Below are 24,350 nucleotides of genomic sequence, written 5' to 3' on the forward strand. Positions count from 1 at the left end.
CACACCAAAAAAAAAAAAGAAGAAAAAAAAAAAGTTTAGAGGGTGGGTGATTTTCAAAGTTATTTCATTCTTGTATGTCTAAGTCCCAGAAGACCAAGCACAACATCCGAAAGAAATATTTAAACTGGGAGGAAAAACAGTGTTAAAAAGCCAACCATCATAAATTTTATTTTGGGTGCTTAGATTTAAAAAGATAAACCACTTGAACTAGCGGTTCCTTCCCCTGGGCTACTTCCCGTACTGCCCTTCAGCTTATGGGGCTTCTTACCCTCCCTCTGCACAAACCAGGTGTCCCTTTACTGAGGGTCTTGGTCTTCTTAGCCCACCACAGCACTTCTCCCAACTCTCCTCTGCTTCCCTCCAAACCACTCTCTGCTCCAATACCAATCCACTCTGCTTCAACTCCTCCAAACTGCTCTCTGCTCTAACACCAATCCACTCTGCTTCAACTCCTTTCCTTGTCTGATTGAAGCAGGAGGGTTTTATCAGGTGACTGGCTTCAGGGGCTCTAATTGGCTTCAGGTGCTTTAATTAATCTATAGCAAACTTTCTTCCCTCTACAGGGAATAAGGCTCCCTTCTAATACTCTCCTGCTGCCCTCTGGCCATGCTGTATCACAAAGAATACAGAAAATGGGTAAAGTATTAAGTAAGATTTAGATAGATTAGATGTACATTCGTGCACACAGATATATATGTATAAATTTTGTGCAATATTTTTACATACTGCTAGGTCCATAAGTAGCTGGGTGTAGTTTTCAAATGAAGGCCCTGATTCCAAAAAAACTTATGCACATATTTAACTTTAAGCAAATAGTATCACTCCAGGATTGAGTTTTGGGGGTTTTTTTGTTTGTTTTTTTAAATGAAAACACTTATGCAGATGTACAACTTTAATCACATAAATAGCCCTGTGGAGTCCTCCAGTGGGACTCCTTATGCGAGTACAGTATGCAGTGGGGGTTTCTTTCAATGTATTTTCTCATTTCAAATGCTGGTGCCATATAGTGTTGCCTAAACAGTCTGCATTCTGCTGCTAGCTTTATTACCAACACCAGCAGGTCCACGCAAATCCCTCTATACTAAGCTGCATAAAGAGTGTAGCAATGGAATTACAAGTCACTCAAGATCTCATGGTTAAAGAGATTCAAAAGTGCATAGATAGATATTGGTAGTTAGTGGCAGAATGATTAAGATGAGTAGCCTAACCAGTGAGTGAGAGTGTGAGTGAAAGAAGTATTTTGGAAATGAATCTCCAGATCTGAACCTGCCCCCTCTGCTTTTGTTTCTGGGCTGGATACAAAACAAGAAGCAATTCAAGAAGCAATTCTGCAATTCAAATCTAGCTGAAATTCTCATGAGATTTGGTCCAAGATAGTGGAAATCTCACAAGAACATTTAACTTTGTGATTTTTGCCATTTGGGAACAAAACCTCATAAGACTTCAGTGCTATCTATTCAGAAACCAGACCATGCTCCTGACTTAACCTCAAACCTGAGTCCTGGCCTTAAATTAAACTGGCTCCAAAAACTGCCCCCCATTGTCCCTTCACTAGTAAATGCTGCAGCTCAATCTACCAATAAGCTCAAAACCTCTCAATGCATTTTGCGTAGCAGCCTTGAAAAATAAGAGATTTTTGTGAATACATAAAAAGAAAGAGAAGTAGTATTGGCAAGAACATCTGTCAGGGCTGAAAGCATGCTTCACTTTTAAAAAACGTACTTTATGTGAAACCTAGGCTACGTACTAATGAAAGCAAACCAACCGCCAGTGCGTATTGTAGCCAGTCTGAATCTCTGTTTCATAGATATAGGAAATACTAAGGCAACTAATATTGTTTCTTTTATTTTACATAGCTTCAAATTAGGCCTTGGGGCCAAAACATTGCCTCTAATATTGTTTTCTTTTCCTAGTGCAAGTTCATTTTTATTTCACAGACAACAGGCTGTCACAGAGCCAGTTTTGTTTCTGTGCTTTGGTGGGTATTAGACCACACCTCCATGCCCAGAGGAGCTAACTTCAAAACAGCGAATTACTGCAAATATTGGGTAAAGGGGAATAAAGAAAAGGTAGGAGCAGGGAGCAAATGACAATCAAGCACAAGTTTCTGTTTAACCACAGGGCCGACGGAAGGGTTTGTTGGTAGAAGATTTCTCAAAACCTACTGGGGAACACCGCTGATCATAACCTTTTCTTTTTGTATATGTTGAGAGGAGAGGGAAGAACCAATGGCTATGGTTAAACATTACCAATGGAATGGAGAAATGCGGCTTTCTACTTAGGGCCAGATTCTGAGCCCCTTCCTCACATCCAGTAACACACCTTACTTCTCAAATGGTCCATCTGACTTTGTGGAGTAAGGTACTGCTATAGGGCATTGCTGAAATAACGTGGTGCTGCAGGCATACCTACCTTGGTTTCCTTTCTTTCAGGGCCTTTTAAGAACTCCACACAGTCCAAATGGATATGAGACAAGATTCCCCTGAAGGGGTTCTACTTTATTAAATCCAAAATAAGCTTGAACTAAAGTCTCTTTCCTTGGGCTTGGAGGTTACACAGCATTCCTCCTTGGGGCCTGTGGTTCTCAATCCTGGGAGCGTCTCTCCCTTTGGAAAGTTTCTTTCTCTATGAGCACCTCCTGTAAGCAAGCCCTAATGGTCTTTTATCAGGCCCAAATGTTCATTATCCAATTAACTACCTAGATGGGCTCATTAAATTAGCTCTTCACAGGTATCCTAGGCCCAGACTCCCTTTAAGGGGCCAGCAATGTCATGACAGGCACTATCCACTGTAAGGGCATCAGAACCCAGCCCTCAGTGGGTATGTCTACACTGCAAAGAAAACCCATAGCTGGCCCATGCCAGCTGACTCAGGCTTGTGGGGCTTGGACTGTGGGGCTGTTTCATTACAGTGTAGACTTCCAGGCTCCGGCTGCAGCCCAAGCTTGGATACCCACCCCAGCTCGCAGGGCCCTGTAGCTCATGGTCCAGCCTGAGCCCAGAAGTCTACACTTCAGTGAAACAGCCCCACAGCCTAAGCCCCATAAACCCACATTGGCTGGCACAGGCCTGCTGCAGGTGTCTAGTTGCTGTGTAGAGATTTTCACAGTGCATTGTCTTAGTGACCACAGTGGATTTTCTATACATGGAATTAGCATTTTTTCCCCAGTAAGAAGTCAAATATTCTCAATACAAGTGTCTAATTTTAGGACTGGTTGTTAGTGAGTTTACTCTATATATGTATTTGCACTCAAGTAAATAAATAAGGACAGTAATTTGTGGGAGTTTCAAGAACTAGTCTGATGTAGATGAGTGGCTACTTAAATAATTGTGAAAAATCAACATTTCAGGGAGGATTTGTGCTGTTCCCATCTAATTACAGTGAGGTCATGATCCTGCAAACTCTCACAATGGTGAGTAATTTTCCACATGTGAATTTAGTGGGACTATCCACATGTGGAAAGATACACACATGCTTAAGCATTTGCAGAACAGAGGTCTGCTCAGGCCTAATATTTACGCCTGACCAGGACCCAACCTGATCCCTACCTTCCCCCCCATCCCTGAATCAGCACTGCCACAGCCTCCATGCAGCGGCTGCATGACCCATTCCTGTCGTCCATTGCCCTCTGCTGTGCTGTGAAATAAGAAGCTCTAAGACAGCCAGCAGGAATGGGGCATGCAACCATTGCCATTCCGGCCCCACCAGCAGCAGGGGGAGAGCACCCTAAGGGCGTCCAGTTGTTATTCCACCTCACCTGGACCTGACACTTTTAGTCTGGGCCCATCAGGTTTGGGTCAGGTTGCAAAGCTCTAGAATAAGGGCCTTATTCCTGAAAGGGACACCATCAATTTAAAAAAATTAATCTCAATATGGTCTAACTATTTCTACCATACTGTTGTTACTTGTTACGTCTAATTATTATCTGACTGAAAGATTTGTTTTCTCTTTCTAATTTCTCTCTGTTTACTGAATGCCTTTGAGAGCACTTTTTATATAGTCTGCTCTCCTGTAGAATCAGGTCAGTTCCTCTTTGTTTGTGTGAGTCTTTTATTCAGCAAAGGAGGGTGGGAGGGGACTTTTTAAAATACAAGAAAAATGTGACTTTAAAAGTCACAAAAATTGGCTGGAGGTTGTACATAAACTACTCAAATAATTTTTTTTAAAAAATAACACTTATGGGTAACATTTTCAAAAGTGCCAAGTGACTTAGGAGTCTAAATCCCATTTTCAAAAGAGAATTAGGAAATTATTTCCAACTTTACACTTACCTTCTCTTTAAAAATATTGTATTTTTTGTTTTAGGTCACTACTTTTAGTTAAACCACAAGACGACATTTATACTTGCAAGGTGCCATGTTAGTGGCACTTCAACGTCTGAACTCCAGGATAAAATTTTCAAAAGCAACATAGGTGCTTAGGAAATTATTTCCTAATGCCAAATAGTGAGGGAGACTAGACAAGAATAGAAAAAAGGTATAATTAAAAAGTTTGAGGCAACACTAGTGAAAGTACTGTACAGATAACACTTAAAAGGTTGTTATGGAGAAGGGGACAATTTTAGTAGTGTAGAGGACAACCCAAGCAATGTTTTCTAACTTTATTATCAAGGATTCATTACTTTTTAAAAATTGTCTCCATATTCTTTAGGCTTCCTTAAAAACACAAATGGCTGATACAAGCATTACCCACAGTTGGTTCTGAATAGCTCATCTGTTACTCAAATTACAAACAGAATGTGTATTGAAAATACCGCCAAGAACATTATCAAGGGGTCCAGAATCAGTTTTTAGCCCCACACCTCAGACCAACTGCTTCATTCGTTCATAAGGATAAATTTTTCCAAAAAATAAATTGAAATCTGAAGGTGATTGCTTCTCCACCATATATGCCTTTCACTTCAGGTAATTTGACTTCCTTACATCAAAGGAGGAAAGTGACAGAAATGTGAAAATCAACTGAATGGCCAAACTGGCTAGGAAACAAGTAACAACTGAATCAAACTCTTGTGTTCTTGATTGTGTTCTTTTATCCTCATCCTACTCCCTCCCCGAATCACGCTTCTTATATATTTCAGTCTTTCATATGCCTCTACGCTTTCTGGCTTTCACAGTAAACACTGGTGCAGTATTTCTGCCCTGGCTAGCCCAAACCTAAGCAGCACTGGAATTCTCAGATTTTCATGGGAAAGAGTTTTCTCACAAAATAGCCAATCCAATTTTTCTACCACATTTGTTCTGAAACTTCTCATTTCACAGGACAGGGAATACGAAGACCATTCTCTAGGTGGGTGGCCGGCAGCATCAAGTTTGTAACAGCTTTACTATTAGGTATGCTGAACAGAGGGCAAGGCAGCTCCAACAGTTGGAAAAATAAATACCCCAAGAGAGAACGCAAGCAGCTGTACAACAGCAATAGCTACTAAAGGGGTCAGCAGGTACAAAGTATACACAGCCTACACACTTCCTCCTCCTTAATTCAGTGTAAAAGAAATGTGCACAATTGGGTTCTGCTGTCCATTTTCTACCTTCTCACTATAAAAAGCAAAAACTCTTATTGGTGTTCTCATCAGTAGGGAGCCAAAGGACAAGGAGTGTTCCCAATCCACTGCTGTTCTACTAGTTACAGACCCTGTAATACCAGATTTCTACCTGTTCTGGTAAGAAAATTAATCAGTTGATGATGTAACGAATCAACAATCCAATACCATTCACACTCTTATGGGCCAGGCACTGGTGTTCCAGGCAAACTGAGCAAGCCCTCCCATGCTCCTAGCTCACTGGTATTGTTGAGTTAATGGGAGGGGAGGATTGTCTCAGGTATAAAAGGGGTTAAGGTTTCTTAAACCCCTTTGTTTTACTTTTACAATATTAAACAGTTAAGTATGGTTTGAGGTTTGCATAAAGGTATGACTGACCTATTCCCATTGCAAACAGGCATCATAAAATGCATCTTAACCTTTTACTAAACACATAAAAAGAAGAAAAATTCAGTTAGAATATTAGAAACTTTAAAAAGTGAAGAGAAACTTTAACTATTTTCTTTATTTTGACTTATGTTTTATGAGGGGGAAATTTCTTGCTTAATAATTTAGATTGTATTAAAAGTCTTGTTTTGGGGTGGTGTCAATTTTAGATGGCCTTGAGTTGAAGTCAGCCTCGTTTTTCGATGTCTTAAAAAGCAGGTAAGTGCACACAGAAAGCAGGAGTTAGAGGAAGACATTACAGGTGCAGCACACAGTCTTAGCCATTTACATATCTGGAAAACTTTTAGCAGATTGGTGAACTGTTGCTTTCAGATTGCATTTTTGGTTATAGCAGTGTTCCATACTGGATCCTATGCTGCTTAACGTATTGATTAATGATCTGGAAGAGGGATGAATACTGAGACAGCAAGTTCTGGAGATTACACAGTTATTTAGGTTAGTCAAGAACAGAGAGACAGAGAGGAACTGCAGATGAACCTAACCAAAGTCAGGTGTGACTGCGCAATGTGGCAAATTAAGTTCAACACTGAAACAGAGTAATGCGACTTTGGAGTGAAAACATTTTATCTATTCAGATATACCCTACAGGGTTCTAAATTAACTATATCAATTCAACAAAGGGAACTGGGCATCCCCGTAGATTGCTCAATGAAGACTTCTACCCAATTTGCAGCAGGAACATTCAATAAACTAAAAGATGGCAAATTCAAAACTGATCAAAGGAAACACTTTTTTCACACAATGTGTAAGTAAACTGTGGAACTCATTGCCACAAGATGATGTCTTTAGGGATCAAAATTTAGCAAGATTCAAAAAGGGATTAAGCATGTATATGCATACGATGGTTAAACAGTGGAATAAATTGCCTACGGAGGTTGTGGAATCTCCATAATTGGGTATTTTTAAGAGCAGGTTAGACAAACATCTGTCAGGGATGGTCTAGATAATACTTAGTCCTGCCTGGAGTGCAGAGGACTAGACTAGATGACCGCTCAAGGTTCCTTCCAGTTCTATGATTCTATGAATATCCAGAGGTATATGATAAGATAAATTTTTGGAAGGGATATTCAACCTCATATTTCATGATTTAAGCCAATCTCTTAACTATTAGCAAGTAGGAGACCTAATCTTTTTTGTTTGGGGTATTTTTGGGGGGGGGGGGTAGGGGGAGGAGGAGGGCAGAGTGCCCCAAACCTGCCTAATGCAAACTTTATTGCACTTTCCTGTGAAGCATCTGGGCACTGTTAGAGAAAGATTTCAGGAGTGTTCAGATTTGGGTTTCTGGTTAGTCTGCAGGGCCAGCTGTGAAATTCTGATCTAATGTTTGGATCCAGGGTTTAGGTTCAATCTATCCTAAGATACCTGTAATATATCCATCACCAGAGTGCCTAGGCATCCATATACTTGACACCTATTTTTGTAAACATACGAGTTGCATATCAGTACATTCATGCATAAAGTTCTAGGAAAGACCAGACGGGAGAGTTCAATCAATGTTATTCTTCCGGACACGATTATGTTTGGATCCAACAGAGCTTACCTTGTCTTTAAAATCTACGTGGTTCTGTAGAATAGCTCTGTGATATGTGGCCGTCCTCACAAAATCCTGCATCATATTCTGTTGTTGAGATAGACAGCCATAAAACTAAAAGGAAAGGAGGAATGGAAAAATAGAAAAAGATAAAGCCCATCTTCTATCAAACTACCTGTATTCAACAGTAACAAGGGCCTGACCCTTTGCTGCAGAATCCTGAGCTAACTTTCTACCTGGTCCAGTGACTCAGGTCAGAAAAACGGGGAAACATCTATAACTTGGCTTCCACAAAACTGGCGTTAGATGGCTTTGTTACCTGAAAATACTGAGCAGCAGATGCCTCTTCTGTTCGCTGATTGAAAACGGAGTGTTCCTTCTTCTGATTCCGGCACCTCTTCAGTGCATTTGAAAATGTGCTGTATTCTAGAAAAGAAAAAAACAAAAATAGAGCAAAATATGAAGGCTACTAACCCACAGAGAGCAAAACAGAATGTTCACAACAAGAACTCAGTGACAGATTTTGTTTGGAGTGGTGAAGGGGAATGGTGCCTCTTATAAAGTTAGCTATTTATTAGCTGACCCAACAGTCTCAGCTACAGTCGATTATTTACATTAAGAAAAATGTTATGTTAATGCAAAACAGCAGAATATGATGGCAGAGCTAGTAATGGAATGCATGTGTTAAATTATTAAAGTTATATTACATGGTATGGAATTCTCCATCTTTGTTAAAGTTTGGGGAGCCTTGAGAGATGAGTCTCAGTATCTGAACTGATTACTGAGGAGCACGTGGGTGGTCATAACACTGTTGCCCTATGGTGAATCGCTGACAGGCCTGTTCAAGTGGCCATGAGTTATGGCTGAATCTGTTGGAGGAGTTTCTTTGTGTTGCAGAAAAGCTGGGCAAAGGGGAGTTAATGTTCAGAGTCCACGTAGAGTAGCCTCAGCCAATAATGAGAACAGTAGGGATAACTGGGGAAGGAATAGCTATGTGCTAGGAGGTATACATCCCAGGATGAAGTCACAAAAATTTGCAGGGCAGAGGGATGGTCTAAGAAACCACTAGCTAGAGGCTGCTGAGGACTATGTATCTTACCAATATTCTAGCTAGTATCCCTGGAGCAGGACAGGGTGCGCGTCTATGGATCTGAACATTTTTTATATTGGACACGTGGTAGGAAAACTCAAGCAGGCCCGAAAGCGGACAACCAGATTGCTCAGCAGCTTTTGGATCTGGTTGAAAAACCTGAAGCAAAATTTTTCACACAGGGAACAAAAAGACAACACATACCAGAAATTTCATTAAATATAAAATTTATTTAGAAAAGGAAAAGCTCTGAAAAGAGGTTTCTGCATAAAAGGTAATAAAACCAAGCATGAAAGTCTTCCCTCCTCTGTTCATGGCTGGCTCCTGAAATAAAAGTTAAAACAAGAGCAGTCAGAACAGTTTTAAGTAAACCATGTTATACTAACAACTTACTGACCAAAAGAAAGAGAAAGGGGGGTGGGGGAGAGAACTCCAAAACCCACAGGTCTTCAAATAAAAATAATTGATTTCCGAGGAATACAAAGTACATACAAAAGGAAGTAGTCACTTAGTGCTCTAGTCAAGTAGGAGCTGTTTGAGTAGCAGCCCTTCAAACCCAGAGATCTGGAAAATAAAAATATAACAGCAGTTAATTAGCCAACAATAATAAATCTCAGAATACGGTAACCACGGAAAACAAACAATCACCTCCTCCATCTTTTCTTCGACTTTTGAGCTCCCCAAACCAGGACTTAAGTTGTACTGGTCCCTCTCTGCTGGGGACAGCTGCCACAAACAAGGCAAAGACCGCTAGGAGAGGCAGCAGCTGGCTTTCCTAACCCAGCCCATAAAAACTTCAACAAGTTGGACATAAGCTTTCCTAAGGAGAAACACACAAACAACACAAAAAGAAAAAAAAAAGTAGAGCCGATGAATCAAATACAAATAAAGGGTTCTACCCTATTGTCCTTGCTCAGGCAAACCTTAATCAACGGGAGTTCTGAGTAGGAACTTGAAAGACAGACTCAGAAAGTAAATGTTTTAGATGTCTGGTAAAAACGTACGGCAAACAGGATGCAGAACTCACTAGAAATTTAGCCAGCGATTTACTTTTCTGTTGCTGCTACTCAGGTCTTTCAGCCCTTGTCCACGTAGAGTCACTAAATCTGGAAAAGTGGAGTTGAATAGAGTCTCCACGCTCCTTACAGCCATATATTCTGTTTCAGTGGGAGGGCTTAGCACTGATGAATAAGACAAACACATGCATGGTTCCTCAAGCAAGTCTGAACCAAATCATGTAACAACCCACTGAACTTGTGGGGCAACCCAGGGCCAACAAAAGCAAAGGCTTTATAGGTCTATACCTAAGGCCTAGATAACACACTAAAGGGTATTAAGTTTGAAACCCACTGCCCTGATGGACCCTGCCAACACCATCCCAACAGGGGACTGTGCATATAGCAGTGAGAGAGCGCAGCAGGCCTGGCTCACTCCCAACCCAACCAGGTACACTTTGGCTGCAGAGGTAAGTATTGGGTGGGGTGCGGGGAGGGGGGGTGGCACTTGCTCCTACCATTGTGGGATGGTGGATCCCTGCTGCCACTCCTGTGAGGCAGGGGACAAGAAAGCCCATACTGCGACCACTACAGGGGAAGGGAAGGGCAGGACCCATCCGCCTGCCATTACAAGTGGGGCTCTTTGATGGGATCCCCGGGGTACAACTTGGAACTGGGGTCTTAACTCTCTAGCCTGGGCTGTCTCTCACAATGCTTTGCTAATGACAAGCAACAAACCCCTCAGGTGCTATTATCACTTAGCCCAACCGCATGTGGAGCCCCACACCCAGCTAGATTGCGCGAATGTTCCCTAAGCCACTCACAAATCACACAGAGAAAGGCACCAGCAAATCTCCCAAACCCCCAGCCTTGCACCCCCAGAACATACTGTCTTGCCCTGGTCAGAAGCCTGACCAGTGTAAGTTCATTACCCTGTCTGCCCCTCCCTCAGTGTGGAGATGACACACACCAGCCTTTGTAAACTGAGCTGAGATTTCCCAAGCACTTGAACCAAAACACATTGTTTTCGGTAAAATATAAAACAAATGTATTAACTACAGAAAAAGAGATTTTAAGTGATTATAAATGGAAAGCACAAAAGATCAGAGATAGTTACCAAAGAAAATAAAAAGTAAGCACACAGTCTAAATCTTAAACCTTATTAGACTAGGCAGTATTTGGATCAAGCAGTTTTCTCACCCCACGTGATGTTGCAGGCAGGTTACTGTTCTTAATACACAGGCTTCCCCTTTAAGCCTGGGGCAGCGTTCTTGTTGCTTCCAGCTTACATGGGAGAGGAGAAAGGTAAAAGCATGATGCCACTGTTCCCTGTTTTATATCATCAGTCCATGTGCCTGGAAAACACCAGCCCAGATGTGTCCTGGTGAGCTGAGTCACAGAGGTGAGCAATCCCCCACCCCGTGATGCATGCGCAGCCCTCTTATAGCTTTGTAAACCCCTCGATTACAACTCCTCTGCTGATTAAACAAACACTCTCCTGGGAGTGGGTTGTATGACATATATATTAATTATATAACATAGGTGAATATGGAGGCTCCAGGGTGCTGGGTTGAGGTAGAGTGCCACAGGCTCCTGTGTGAAGATGGGGCCATGGTGAGTGAGTAGGGCTGAAGGATTGGGGTGGGGAGAGAGCCTTCCTTGCCATATGAGCCTGGGGTCCTGGACTGACTACATCCAGCCCTGGAGCAACCTATAAGCAATCTAGAATCAGCACTGCCACTACATGATGCATCGCTGACATGCCCCTTTCTATTCCTCACAGCACAGAGAAAAAGTAAATTTGAGAAAACTCATTAAAAAGATATACAGTTTCCATGGGATGAACAGAATCTTGGGAGGCCAACTGCTTGCTCCGCGTCTAGAGGTGGGCCAGAAACTAACCCATTTCACTCTACTGCTTTACTTCATGGGAAGATAACAGCAGAAAAAAGAGTCCTATGCTAGGGGAAAAATTCTTTTCCGAAAACAGCCAATATCTTATGCCTCTTCCATTCCCTAATTATTTGAAAAGGTGAGAGCTGGTGCAATAGCTTTGCCTTCCTTTCCCCCCCCAAGGACAATCCTCTCTCTCTCTCTCTCTCTCTCACACACACACACACACACACACACACACACACAGAGTTTATCCTGTGTTAACACTTTTGCAGAGAACAGCAACCTTAACTATGACTCATCTTTGATCTCAGAGGATGTGCGTGATAGGAAGAAGAGAAAGAACTTTGTTCATCTGCTTGTTGTACTTTCTCCTCTGGGTCGGGATAGATGATTGCAACAGTAATTGTCCATTTACGATACCAGCAAATTATAAAACAGACATTGGGTTAAAGAAGAAAGAATAGTGGTCCTAAATGGAGTGTTTAGACAAAAGTCTGTTTTTTTTCCAGTACTGGCCTCGGATGACCTTAGTCCATCAGTTTCCTTTACATAAGCCGTGGGTGGATGCTGGAAGAACATAAGAGCCTCTTGAAGAATGCAAAGGGGAGAAACGGGGAAAGAGACAAACACTCCTTGTGTCCCTCCTGACTCTCCTCTACTAGAACTTGCCGTAATAGTGGAACTGTACTGCCATCCTGTTATCCAAAACATCACACAAGGTACTCAAGATTCAGGAAGAAAAAATAGCAGCTGCATTACATCTTTTAACTCCCAGCAAGCTTACAGTAAGCTTTTAATCCTGTCTCTATTTTCTGTGTACACCTCAGTGGCTTATGCTATAGAAACTATTTGAGCTACTTTTATATTAAAAAAATAAATATGAATCTTGATAATCATTTTTGGGTAAGAAACAATTAATCCATTCCAGTAAAATGAAAAAATAAACATCTTAGCTGAATAAATTAAATTAAAGCATCAGTTTACAACATTTCCATGAAAAACTAATTGTTTCACCTGTTGGAAATCCCCACAGCCTTCAATCCAGCTTCTATCTGAATCAAGGTACCACACAAAGCTCTCTCCTCTTATTTTGTTTCTATCTACTGAAATTTAAATGTTAAGCCCTTTCAACCTTTACAAATTTCACATGTCTAAAGAGAGAGTCTTTTACTTATGCAGGAAATTATAGATAAATAACTTCAAATTCCAGATCAGCCTGCAGATAGAAATTAAAAAAATCAAAACTCCAAGCTGCAATAATAAATTTATGTTTATTCTCTTCCTCATAGAGGACACTGTTCCTAAAAGAAATCATTTAGATCTCTTTAGGCAAAAAGTATACATTACAAGGTTATCGTTTTCAGATATTGTCTGAAACCTCAGTTACTTGCGTTTGTCTATGTGAATCCCATGGTAAACAGCCACAGTTCTACATGTTTACCATTGACTGTGTAAAAACTGAATGATTGAAAAAAACTGTAAATAAAATGGATATAGAAGATAAATCAGAAGTGAGTGACAATCTGTAATGGAAAAGCTGCATACTTTGGATTCTTTTTAGTATGAATGGGGTGGCTATTTCATTCATAGACTATTCCTGAAGGAGGCAGAACATTGTTAGCCACTCTGTCTTCTGTGTTAAGCAGGTATTTCCAATAACTCTTTTGGTTCCATTTGCAGCCCACACACTGATGTAGTATTTTTCCCTTCTGTTTAATTACCCTACTTAACACAAAAAAATCTCTTCAAATGTCTTTTAACATTTACAACTCCTGGCTGCTGCTAACCATCACAGATCTTATGAATATGTTCACACTCATATATTGACTAATGTTCTTTGATTGAAACCTAGTTTTCTGATTTCCCAGAAGGCTAGGAATTTAATCTGCTCCAGCAGATCTGGAAACATGCCCAAAGCACTGCCCCAGCCACTATGAAAATGGACTAGGTATACTTCTGTATTTAACAAAGATTTTATCCCAAATTGTCTTATTTTAAATATCTATTCAACTTCAGAATGTAAAGCAGGCTTTCAAAGCTGCATGCCGGTAGGAACATTTATAATTTTACTTGGACAAATAAAAAACAAACAGTGTCTATTGTACAGCAAAAAAATAGGTTAGATAACTTAAGGCTGACTGTTCTCTGTAGTCTCTTTGTTGAATCAGAATTATTTGCAAGTCTTTATTTGAAAGTAAAGTTCAAAAATAATCCACCCCAAGAATGGTTAAACACATAACTTGCATATTTCTGGGTTGCCCTGATTAGAACTCTACATTTTCCAACCAAATGCCAAACACTTGGAGCTAAAAATCTATTCAACATTCCTGCTTGATTTTCAAGAACCAATATTTACTGTTAATCATAGGGCCCCATGTACCTTACCAAGGTTCTAGGACTCCGTACAACATGTTATCCTTCTAGAATAGTAGTGGAACTGATTCTCTTCTCAGAAGGCTGCTGGGCTGCCAGAGATGGTGCCATACTACTACCTGTAAGCTCGATTCTGCAGCCCTGTCTCTTTAAAGTACGTTATACTGTTTTGTGGGCTATAAATCCAAGTACAGCATTATTTAACCATGTTAATAAAAAGTGGTGCATGGCCTAGTAATCCGAGTCTCAAAATCCAGACTCCTCTAACCCGGCTCTGACAGAGGCTCCTTCTATTGTCTTGGGCAAATTACTTAATCTAGCTGCTTGTTTCTTCATGGGTAAAACACAGTAATACTTACCTACCTACTTCACAAGGTTCTTGTGAGGATTAGATTTGAAAAAGCATTCAAAGGTCATCTGCAAATGAAAAGATACTGGGTTTTGTGGCTCCTTTTGCTTCTTTATGTCATACAAGGATGGCCTGAAAATTTTTCGCCACCTGTGTCCCAAAAAGTTTTTTTTAAATATTAGAAATTCAGGTCTTTTCTACTTTTGTCTTCCTTGAAGATATGATGGACAACTTGAGAACTGGAAGGATGATATCATAATATCAAGCATGTAAAATCAATTTGAGAGGGGGATTATAATTTTTTGCTAAATAAAACCAAAATCCCAACCACACTTATCTAACTCACAATGTTCTATAAACAGTTGAAAGGAAAAATCTGTCAAAATTTCAACACTTCTCTCTCCACTAAAGGCTTATAAACTCACAATTCATATTATAAGACCTCTAATAAAATCTTTCAAAAAACTCCAGAACAGAAATTCTTGAAATTCTGAAAGACTTGAAAATCCCTCGCCTCTGTTTGTCAGAACTGGGAATGGGCAACTGGGGATGGATTACTTGATGATTACCCATTTGTTCATTGGCCTGGCATTGGCCACTGTCAGAAGACAGGATATTGGGCTAGATGGACCTTTGGTCTGCCCAGTATGGCCTTCTTATGTAATTCTTAATATTTTTAAGTAAAAAAAAACAAGCAGTTTTATTTATTGCCTTTTTATACACATCAGAACAAAGCAACAAAAAAGGTACACCCATTTGGTTTCCTGTTCAGGTCACTTAAGGTGGAAATTGTGATGTGCAGTAAATGACAAGTATTTTTAGGCACTGTGAAGCAGTCACCAATAGAGCCATGTCTAACAAGCAAAGATGCATCAGTTTAACTAAAATTGATTTAAAAACCAATTAACCTAAACTGGTTCAAACCCCCTATTAGATATTTTAAATCAATTTAAAACCTGTCTCATGTTGATTTATCTTAAGTCAATTCCTTCACAAATTAAGTTAAATTAGTTTAAACCAGGGTGCAAACAGGGGTTAGTGCCAGTTTAACTAAACTGATTTTAAAATAGACCTTTAGTTAAACTAGCGCAACTCAGTGTGTAGACAAGGCCTTATTAGTGATACTACAATGGATTATGTGCTTCTGACTAATTTTATCAGCAAAGTGAAGGTGCTTAGGGTGGAACTTTATGGTGGCCTTAAACAGAGACACAGTTACATGCTCTCCTTCCAAATGCAGTACCTAATTAGCTCCTTTTAAATGAGACACAGAAGGTCCCTGTCATGGGGTGATATAGACCCCCTGCTGGCTTAGTGACTAAAGGGTTAATGGGAAAAATTTCCTGCCTGCTCAGCTGGGGACTATTGGGGTATGTCTATGTAACCTGTGGCAGTGAGCCTCCTCCCTAGGCTTCAGAGCCTGACCTACACCTTCAAAGCACTGTCTATACAGCTATTTATAGAGCACTAGCACAAGCCTCGCTAACCCACATCTATCAGCCTGCAAGCTCGCTGAGATGAATATAACCCTAGCAGTCTGGCCAGGTCCTTAACAAGAAATCAGTAGACACAGGACTAGGTGATTATCCAAGGGCAGAATCGGAGTCAGACTCGGTAACAGACCCACACAGCTGTAAGAGGGTGCCAACTGGTGCCTCGGACACGCCCCTTCAACACAGCACTCCCGCGCATGCTTAACTTTAAGCAAGTGCTTTAATGGCTGGCTGAAATTCACATAGCTACCTGGATTTCCTGGATTTCTTTTATTTGATGCAGGTAAAATTTTAATTAGAATATTAACTGTAAAAGGCACCTGTCTAGTGACTGGAAGGGCAAGAGCACATTTGTTTCTTTTGCAGAATTAACCATGCTGTTGGCCCCCTCAATACTACTCCTGAGGTCTATGAACTTTAACACCCCATTATTTATATTCATCCGGCTCCTTTTATAAAAGCTAGTGATAGCATTCATTGGCTGAAGCAGCAATAGGTCTTCTTCAACATAGCTGACAATTAATTAAAACTATTCCACATTCAAAAGCTTTCCAGGGTTGATAAAACAGACAATATCAGATACTTTTGCTAATCAATTATGAATGAGATCTTCCTGACTCATCTATGGGACAAAGTTTCCAACATGCTGTATTTGGCTAAAGAGTGTAATAAAAAAAGAACTTAGGCCATGTATTTATTTCTAAAACACAGGGGGATTTATTTGTAAAGCTGGTCAACATTTTTCATATGATATCTCTGTGATGAAAAATGGGTTTCAAAACAAAAACAAAAAACATTCATACGTTCAGGTTTTTTAATTTTATTTTGGTCAAACTTCGTTTTTGTCCCCACTGCAAAGGGCAGGGTATGGGGTGAAGGACCAGGAAGGACAGTGTACTTCCACCCCTGTACTCCCACCCCCACTTTTTCCAGGAGGAATAAGCAAAAACAATGAGAAAAAAGTGGCTTCCTCCCCATCAAAACATTTTTAAAAAACATTTAAAATTTTCTAATAAAAAAAGTGAAAAAATTCACAAGCACATTAAATAAAAAAGATTTTCTTCATTTTAAAAACATTTTTCATCAAATACAGTTACCATTTTTGACCACTCTACTTGTATGAATATAGAGAATAGGAAAAGGATGCCAACTGGGTATCATCTAAGATAGGATGCTTCAAGTCCAATTACTAATCATAAATCTCTTATATAGTGCTTTTCATCCACAGATCTCAAAGCCCTTTACAAGGAGGGCAAATATCATTTCCCTCATTTTACAGACACGGAAGCTTGGGCACTCAGAGATGAATTCCAAAGGTAGACAGTGAGTACGCATTTTACTACTTATTCAAACATTACACAATGCAGCAACAAGGGTCTGCTGTAAGCTTCAGCAGCCATCGTCTGTTCTGCAGTACAGAACCCTGCCTTCCAAAATGGAGAATAACCTTTGGTGACTACAGCCACATCTCACATCTGCGGAGCAATAGCAGCAGCTACACACACACACACACACACACACACGGTAGAGCAGGGAACATAGCTCAAGGCTCCTGACTTCCAGTCCAATTAGGATATCTGCTGATGAGTTACTTGTGAAAATCCTGAATCAATTACACTGATAAACGGCTACAGATTGGGGTTGATTACTTGCTTGCAGGACCTTTTGAAGGCTGATGCTCTGCCCCTTTTAACACCTTCATATTGTCTCTTCTGGGAGGACCAAAAGGGGAAATTAGGGTGCAGGGCATCCAGTTTTTGATCGGAATGTCCGGTCGAAAAGGGACCCTGGCGGCTCTGGCCAGCACCACTGACCGGGCCCTTAAAAGGCCAGTCAGCGACGCAGTGGGGCTAAGGCAGGCTCCCTGCCTGCCATGGCTCCGTGTGGCTCCCAGAAGCAGTGGCATGTCCCCACGCCAACTCCCACGTGTAGGGGCAGCCAGGGTGCTCCACATGCTGCCCACGCCCCAAGCCCTGGCTCTGCAGTTCCCATCGGCTGGGAACTGTGGCCTATGGGAGTTGCCTGGCCACACCTCCACGTAGGAACCTGAGGGGAGACATACTGCTGTTTCCAGGAGCTGCTTGAGGTAAACGCTGCCCGGAACCTGCACCCCCTCCCGCGCCCCAACCCCCTGCCTCAGCCCTGATCCCCCTCCTGCCCTCTGAACCCTTTGATCCCAGCCCTGAGCACCTCCTGCACCCCAAACCCCTAATCTCCACCCCAGAGCCTGCACCGCCAGCCAGAGCCCTCCCCCCTAACCCCGCACACCATGAGCTGTAATCACACCACGGGACTGCCGTGCAGACATACCCTTAGATTCCATTACCCAGCACTAGTGCAGATGCAAGTAGCTCTAAGGGATTCTACAGTCTGTAAGTTTCAGAGTAGCAGCCGTGTTAGTCTGTATTCTCAAAAAGAAAAGGAGTACTTGTGGCACCTTAGAGACTAACAAATTTATTAGAGCATAAGCTTTCGTGAGCTACAGCTCACTTCATGCATCCGATGAAGTGAGCTGTAGCTCACGAAAGCTTATGCTCTAATAAATTTGTTAGTCTCTAAGGTGCCACAAGTACTCCTTTTCTTTTTACAGTCTGTAAGTCACTGTAAGGGAACCTAACTTGCTCCTCACCTGTGAAATTGGCCCTCAGGCTCTGAATAAGATTCTAAATAACTTTAAGGGGAAGATTTTTCTCATACTGTGAACATTTTAAGATGGCGATCTTCAGTTCTGAATTTAGACCTTCCAATACATTACACACTATTCTGCGCATACATTCAATTCAGCAGATCTTCCCCTCTCCCAGCTGTTGTTTGCTCTGTAGCTTTTCTCTGATACCCCACACTTCTTTGTCAAATTGCCTTTGCAATACATCAGGTTGGAAAATGATTTTTTTCCTGCAAAAAATTTCAAACCAAATGAACAATTTTTCATTTTCTCTGAAATGTTCTGGGGTTTTTTTTTTGTTTTTTGGGGGGTTTTTTTGGAGAAAAACCTGATATTTTTAAATTTTCAGATTTTTTTCCAATTAAAACCTGGACTATTTAGACAAAAGGGATTTTTTTTTCCCAAAAACCTCTTTTTTTAAATGAGAAAAGCCATTTTTTGTAGAAAAATGTTTTGATGGAATTTTTTTTTAATCAGCTCTACCTCTCAGCCATCTGATATAGTTATTAACATTACCAAAAAATCCCCACTAATCCAAGAAAATCTATACAACCAGTTTGGTAACCTTTCAGAGACATGCTATATCTAGACTGTGTTTATACACTACTTTAGTGCTTAGTGACCACAATGAAGCAATTCAGAGATCCTTTGTGGGCATGAAAACTGAACTGTGCAGTCATTGAGTAAAGGCAAGTTTTAGACAGGACTTAAATTCCCAGGATCCAAACCAATAATGATTTTTTTGTGAAGGGGCCAGCCTATGATATGAGTGGCTCAGATTTCTGTCAAGAGGGGAGAAGACACCCCGATACTCTGTCACAACTCATGCTGACCAACCTGCACCGTACCACTGTAAAATGCCAACCAAATGCTACATGACAATGTATTAGCAAGACAGCTATACTGATTTCTATCTGAGAGATGCCTAACCTCACTGTAGATGAAACATACTCAAATATGAAACATACTATTAGTGCACCTCTCCCATCTGCTCAGAGCAGATGGAGTCTCTCAGCATTATCACAGTGGAGGCCTCCAATAATAAAACTGGAAGGGCGTGGGAGAGAAAAACAAAACAGAATATGGTAAAAAGAGACTCATGATTGAAAAAAAAAAAGCAGAGTACAAAAATAAAACCACAAGTGATAAGTCATTAAATAAATGCATACTACAATTAGCCTCTAGCCCTTTTGGTTTCAGGCGATGGGGCTCAACAGCAATGGAGAATAATTCAGACACATTTAAATGGAACATCGGCTGGAGTCTGCAATTAGAGCGTTGTGGTTATATTAAGAGTAAATTTGGGCCGTGATTTGTAAGTTTGCAGAGCAGTGAATTTGGTCCCACGTCTGAAATAGAGGAACACAAGTCTCTCGAGATCAGTAGTTCTCAAACTTTTGTACTGGTGACTCCTTTCACATAGGAAGTCTCTGAGTGCGACCCCCCCCCCTTATAAATTAAAAACACTTTTTATATATTTAACTCCATTATAAATGCTGGAGGCAAAGCAGGGCTTGGGGTGGAGACTGACAGCTCGTGACCCCCATGTAATAACTTTGTGACCCCCTAAGGGGTCCTGGCCCCCTGTTTGAGAACCCCTGCTCTAGGTGATGATTGGATTACGCAGAATATATGAAACCCTGCTAGGTTCATCAGCTCTTCTACTGTTAATCAGTGAAACACGCTCTTACATAGATTCATAGATACTAAGGTCAGAAGGGACCATTCTGATCATCTAGTCCGACCTCCTGCACAACGCAGGCCACAGAATCTTACCCACCCACTCCTACGAAAAACCTCACCTATGTCTGAGCTATTGAAGTCCTCAAATCGTGGTTTAAAGACTTCAAGGAGCAGAGAATCCTCCCTCAAGTGACCCGTGCCCCATGCTACAGAGGAAGGCGAAAAACCTCCAGGGCCTCTTCCAATCTGCCCTGGAGGAAAATTCCTTCCCAACCCCAAATATGGCAATCAGCTAAACCCTGAGCATATGGGCAAGATTCACCAGCCAGATACTACAAAAAATTCTTTCCTGGGTAATTCAGATCCCATCCATCTAATATCCCATCTCAGGGGATTAGTCCTATTTACCCTGAATATTTGAAGATCAATTAATTACCAAAATCCCATTATCCCATCATACCATCTCCTCCATAAACTTATCGAGTAGAATCTTAAAACCAGATAGATCTTTTGCCCCCACTGCTTCCCTTGGAAGGCTATTCCAAAACTTCACTCCTCTGATGGTTAGAAACCTTCGTCTAATTTCAAGTCTAAATTTCCTGGTGGCCAGTTTATACCCATTTGTTCTTGTGTCCACATTGGTGCTGAGCTTAAATAATTCCTCTCCCTCTCCGGTATTTATCCCTCTGATATATTTATAGAGAGAAAATCATATCTCCCCTCAACCTTCTTTTAGTTAGGCTAAACAAGCCAAGCTCCTTAAGTCTCCTTTCATAAGACAAGTTTTCCATTCCTTGGATCATCCTAGTAGACTTTCTCTGTACCTGCTCCAGTTTGAATTCATCCTTTTTAAACATGGGAGACCAGAACTGCACACGGTATTCCAGGTGAGGTCTCACCAGTGCCTTGTATAACGGTATTAAAACCTCCTTATCCCTACTGGAAATGCCTCTCCTGATGCATCCCAAAACTGCATTAGCTTTTTTCACAGCCATATCACATTGGCAGCTCATAGTCATCCTATGATCAACCAATACTCCAAGGTCCTTCTCCTCTTCCGTTACTTCTAATTGATGCGTCCCCAACTTATAACTAAAATTCTTGTTATTATTCCCTAAATGCATAACCTTACACTTCTCACTATTAAATTTCATCCTATTACTATTACTCCAGTTTACAAGGTCATCCAGATCCTCCTGTATAATATCCCGATTCTTCTCTGAATTGGCAATACCTCCCAGCTTTGTATCATCTGCAAATTTTATGAGCACACTCCCACTTTTTGTGCCGAGGTCAGTAATAAAAAGATTAAATAAGATTGGTCCCAAAACCGATCCCTGAGGAACTCCACTGGTAACCTCCCTCCAGCCTGACAGTTCACCTTTCAGTAGGACCCGTTGTAGTCTCCCCTTTAACCAATTCCTTATCCACCTTTTGATGTTCATACTGATCCCCATCTTTTCCAATTTAACTAATAATTCCCTATGTGGCATGGTATCGAACGCCTTACTGAAATCTACAACACTGGGATCTCACAACTCCAACCAAGGAAATGGAGGTTTAATTTTCCATTTGATAAGGACAGTACCATTAATGATAGCATTAGCACTGAAATCAACTGTATATGCTCATCAAGGATAGACGATCTTCCAAGTATCTGATGCAGAAGCAAAATAAACAAACCAACCTTCCTTTTTACATACTCAAGATGATATATTGGGATTTGAAGTTAGCAGTGACCTAGCAGACACAGTAACAGCAGCAGTAACAACTGCAACAGGGACAGCACACACCTGAAGAAAAAGGCTCTCAGGAGTCCTTGTGGATTGCCACAAGTTTGGTAGCAAAAGAATTTTTCCTCTTAAAATAAACAAAATTCTGCAGAATGTGAGCCTTTACATAGCCATAAACATGGCAGACTAGATAAATGGAATTCAGATGTTCATTTTAACACTTCATTTATTAACAATTCAACCAACATTAAATCATTTGTGAATATGATGACTGAACATTACATTATAATTTGCAAACTAATTCAGTTATTTGTAGTGTTTGTTTCCCTTCCCTTGTAACATGCGATTTCTTTTCTGTCCTTTTAAGCTCTTCTACTGAATCCAAACTTACTGCAAAAATGTTGGGAATGGTTTTGTCCCATGCACACTAGTGAGTGAATCACTTCCCACATCAATGCTTGATGCTCACAGACTGTGTCCTCAATGGGCCAATTTGCAAACATAGAGGGGATTTTACATCAACTGTTTTTTTTGATTTGCAACAGGAATGATGGCCCCAAAGTGCTTCATATCAAAGTAAACCAATAATGATAAAAGGAGCCAATTATCATCAAATCGTCTTCTCAGCAGGATATTAAAATAGCACCTTCAATTTCAAGCTACTATAATACTATAAAAACCAACTTGAGCTATAGGAAGTTATCACCCATTTTATCAACCTCATTAAAATGGATTATACATAAACTTAAATCAGGACTGTTTTAATTATTATTTGCATTGTAAAGTATGAGATATAGTGGATCATTTAGAAATAATCCTGGAAGTTGGAAAGAGCAGTGCCATGAGATGTGGCTATTAAAGTTCCATACCGACCTTGCACAAAGATTAATTACTGTAACTGTCCAGAACCTCTTTGATTTAAACTACAATCTCAGAACTAAAAGAAAGTGGTGGATTCTCCATCTTTTCAGATCTGCACATCAAGACTAGATGCCTTTCGCCAAACTACAAGTTAGTGGGGTCAATACAATGGTAACTGGGTGAAATTTAATGGCCTGTGATATACAGGTGGTCAGACCAAATGATCTAATAGTCCCTTCTAGCTTGAATCGATGTTAATTACAGAGAACAAATATGTTTGGTAACGGTTAATTTTCAGAACTGAAGCAGGGTTGTAGACCATATGCACCACAGTAAACAATTATTAGTTCAACATGGAAAATGTGTTATGGGCTAATTATTTAGCTCTGTGTCATATTTAGAGTAAATGTACACAATGCTATATGTCTACATCTAGGTGCATCCTCTAACAAGGTTGATGAATATTTGGGGGTGAGACACTAGGTCCATCAGGAGAGATCAGGGACATGTTTCTCTTCACTTAATCTAGAGTGAGTGAAGACTCACAGTCCCAATGTGCATAGCACAGTGAGCAGTTTTTAGTTTGCTGGAGTGCACTCAGGATTTGTAGAGATTATGTTTTACTCGTTTTCAAAAGGTTAACGGCATGGTATTTTACCAAACTTATTCCACAGTTTCAACATATAAACCATTGTTGTTGACAATTATCCACGGAGCGTTTCCCCCAACCTAATTTTTAATCATTTCAAAAAGAATATGTTTCACCATGTCTTAAGTTACTGATAAATTACATAAACAAATACATACTGTCATACTCACCTTTTAAAAGCAATACGAACCCTGAAACTACCCTCTATTCACCTGGAGGGAATAAAGCTCTGTACCTTAAAAGCTTTGATCAAATTCCAGCCAAAAATTTAAACAAAACAAAGTTTAAGCATATTGTGTTTTCTATGCTAAATACTATAGATTAACCACAGAAATCAATACAGGGCCAGCACATGGCACCACCAGACCATGTACTTTGTGAAACATACAAACTATGGTGAGTAATGACAGACTGGAACTGAGCAAAAAATTGGAATTTCTGTCCCATGGGAAATTAGGATACTTAAGTATTTGTTTTCATCCCAAATTAGGATGAAAAGTTGACATATCAGAATTTTCCCAGAATGAAGAGTTCTGAACATTTTTCATTTAGACATGATGAAAGGTTTTGTTTCAGCATTTTCAATTGAAACTGACCATTTGGATATTTCCAAATCAAAGTGTTTTATTTCAGTATGCTGAACTGACACTGAATGTTTTGTTTCAAGTCAGTTCAAATTGAACTGCATCTACCTGTGGTGACACTTTGCATCATGGGAGTTGTAGCTCAGGTATCTGGTGCCCACATTCTCTCCTATGGACTAGACTGCCTAGCCAGACTACATCTCCCATGATGCAATGTGATATTGCCTCTGATCATGCCTTATGGGACATCATGCAAGATATAGTCCAGCCAGGGAGCCTGGCCCATAGGAGAGAATAGGGACATCAGGCAACTGTCCTATGACTGCCACAAGGCAATCTGGCACCATCAGGAGATGCAGTTTAATGCTGAACTCAAAATGGAACCGTTTGTTTCAGGCCATCAAAGTGAAATATTTCAATTGGGGTCAAATCAACTCAAACCAAAATATTTTCAGGGGGAGG

The 24,350-nt window shown here is 40.6% G+C and overlaps 1 protein-coding gene across 1 annotated transcript in view; it reads right to left on the reverse strand.

Moving 5' to 3' along the window:
- LOC119855511 (histone-arginine methyltransferase CARM1-like) overlaps window positions 1-24,350 on the reverse strand; it is a 143,791-nt gene that overhangs the window by 59,847 nt on the left and 59,594 nt on the right. Inside the window, exons 3-4 of the mRNA XM_038401624.2 lie at window positions 7,837-7,943; window positions 7,527-7,631 (exon numbers count right to left, since the gene is read on the reverse strand). Of these exons, the coding sequence (XP_038257552.1) occupies window positions 7,527-7,631; window positions 7,837-7,943 (212 nt within the window). The remainder of the gene's footprint in view (window positions 1-7,526; window positions 7,632-7,836; window positions 7,944-24,350) is intronic.

This window comes from Dermochelys coriacea, chromosome 5 (genome assembly GCF_009764565.3).
Source record: "Dermochelys coriacea isolate rDerCor1 chromosome 5, rDerCor1.pri.v4, whole genome shotgun sequence".
Lineage (NCBI taxonomy): Eukaryota > Metazoa > Chordata > Testudines > Dermochelyidae > Dermochelys > Dermochelys coriacea.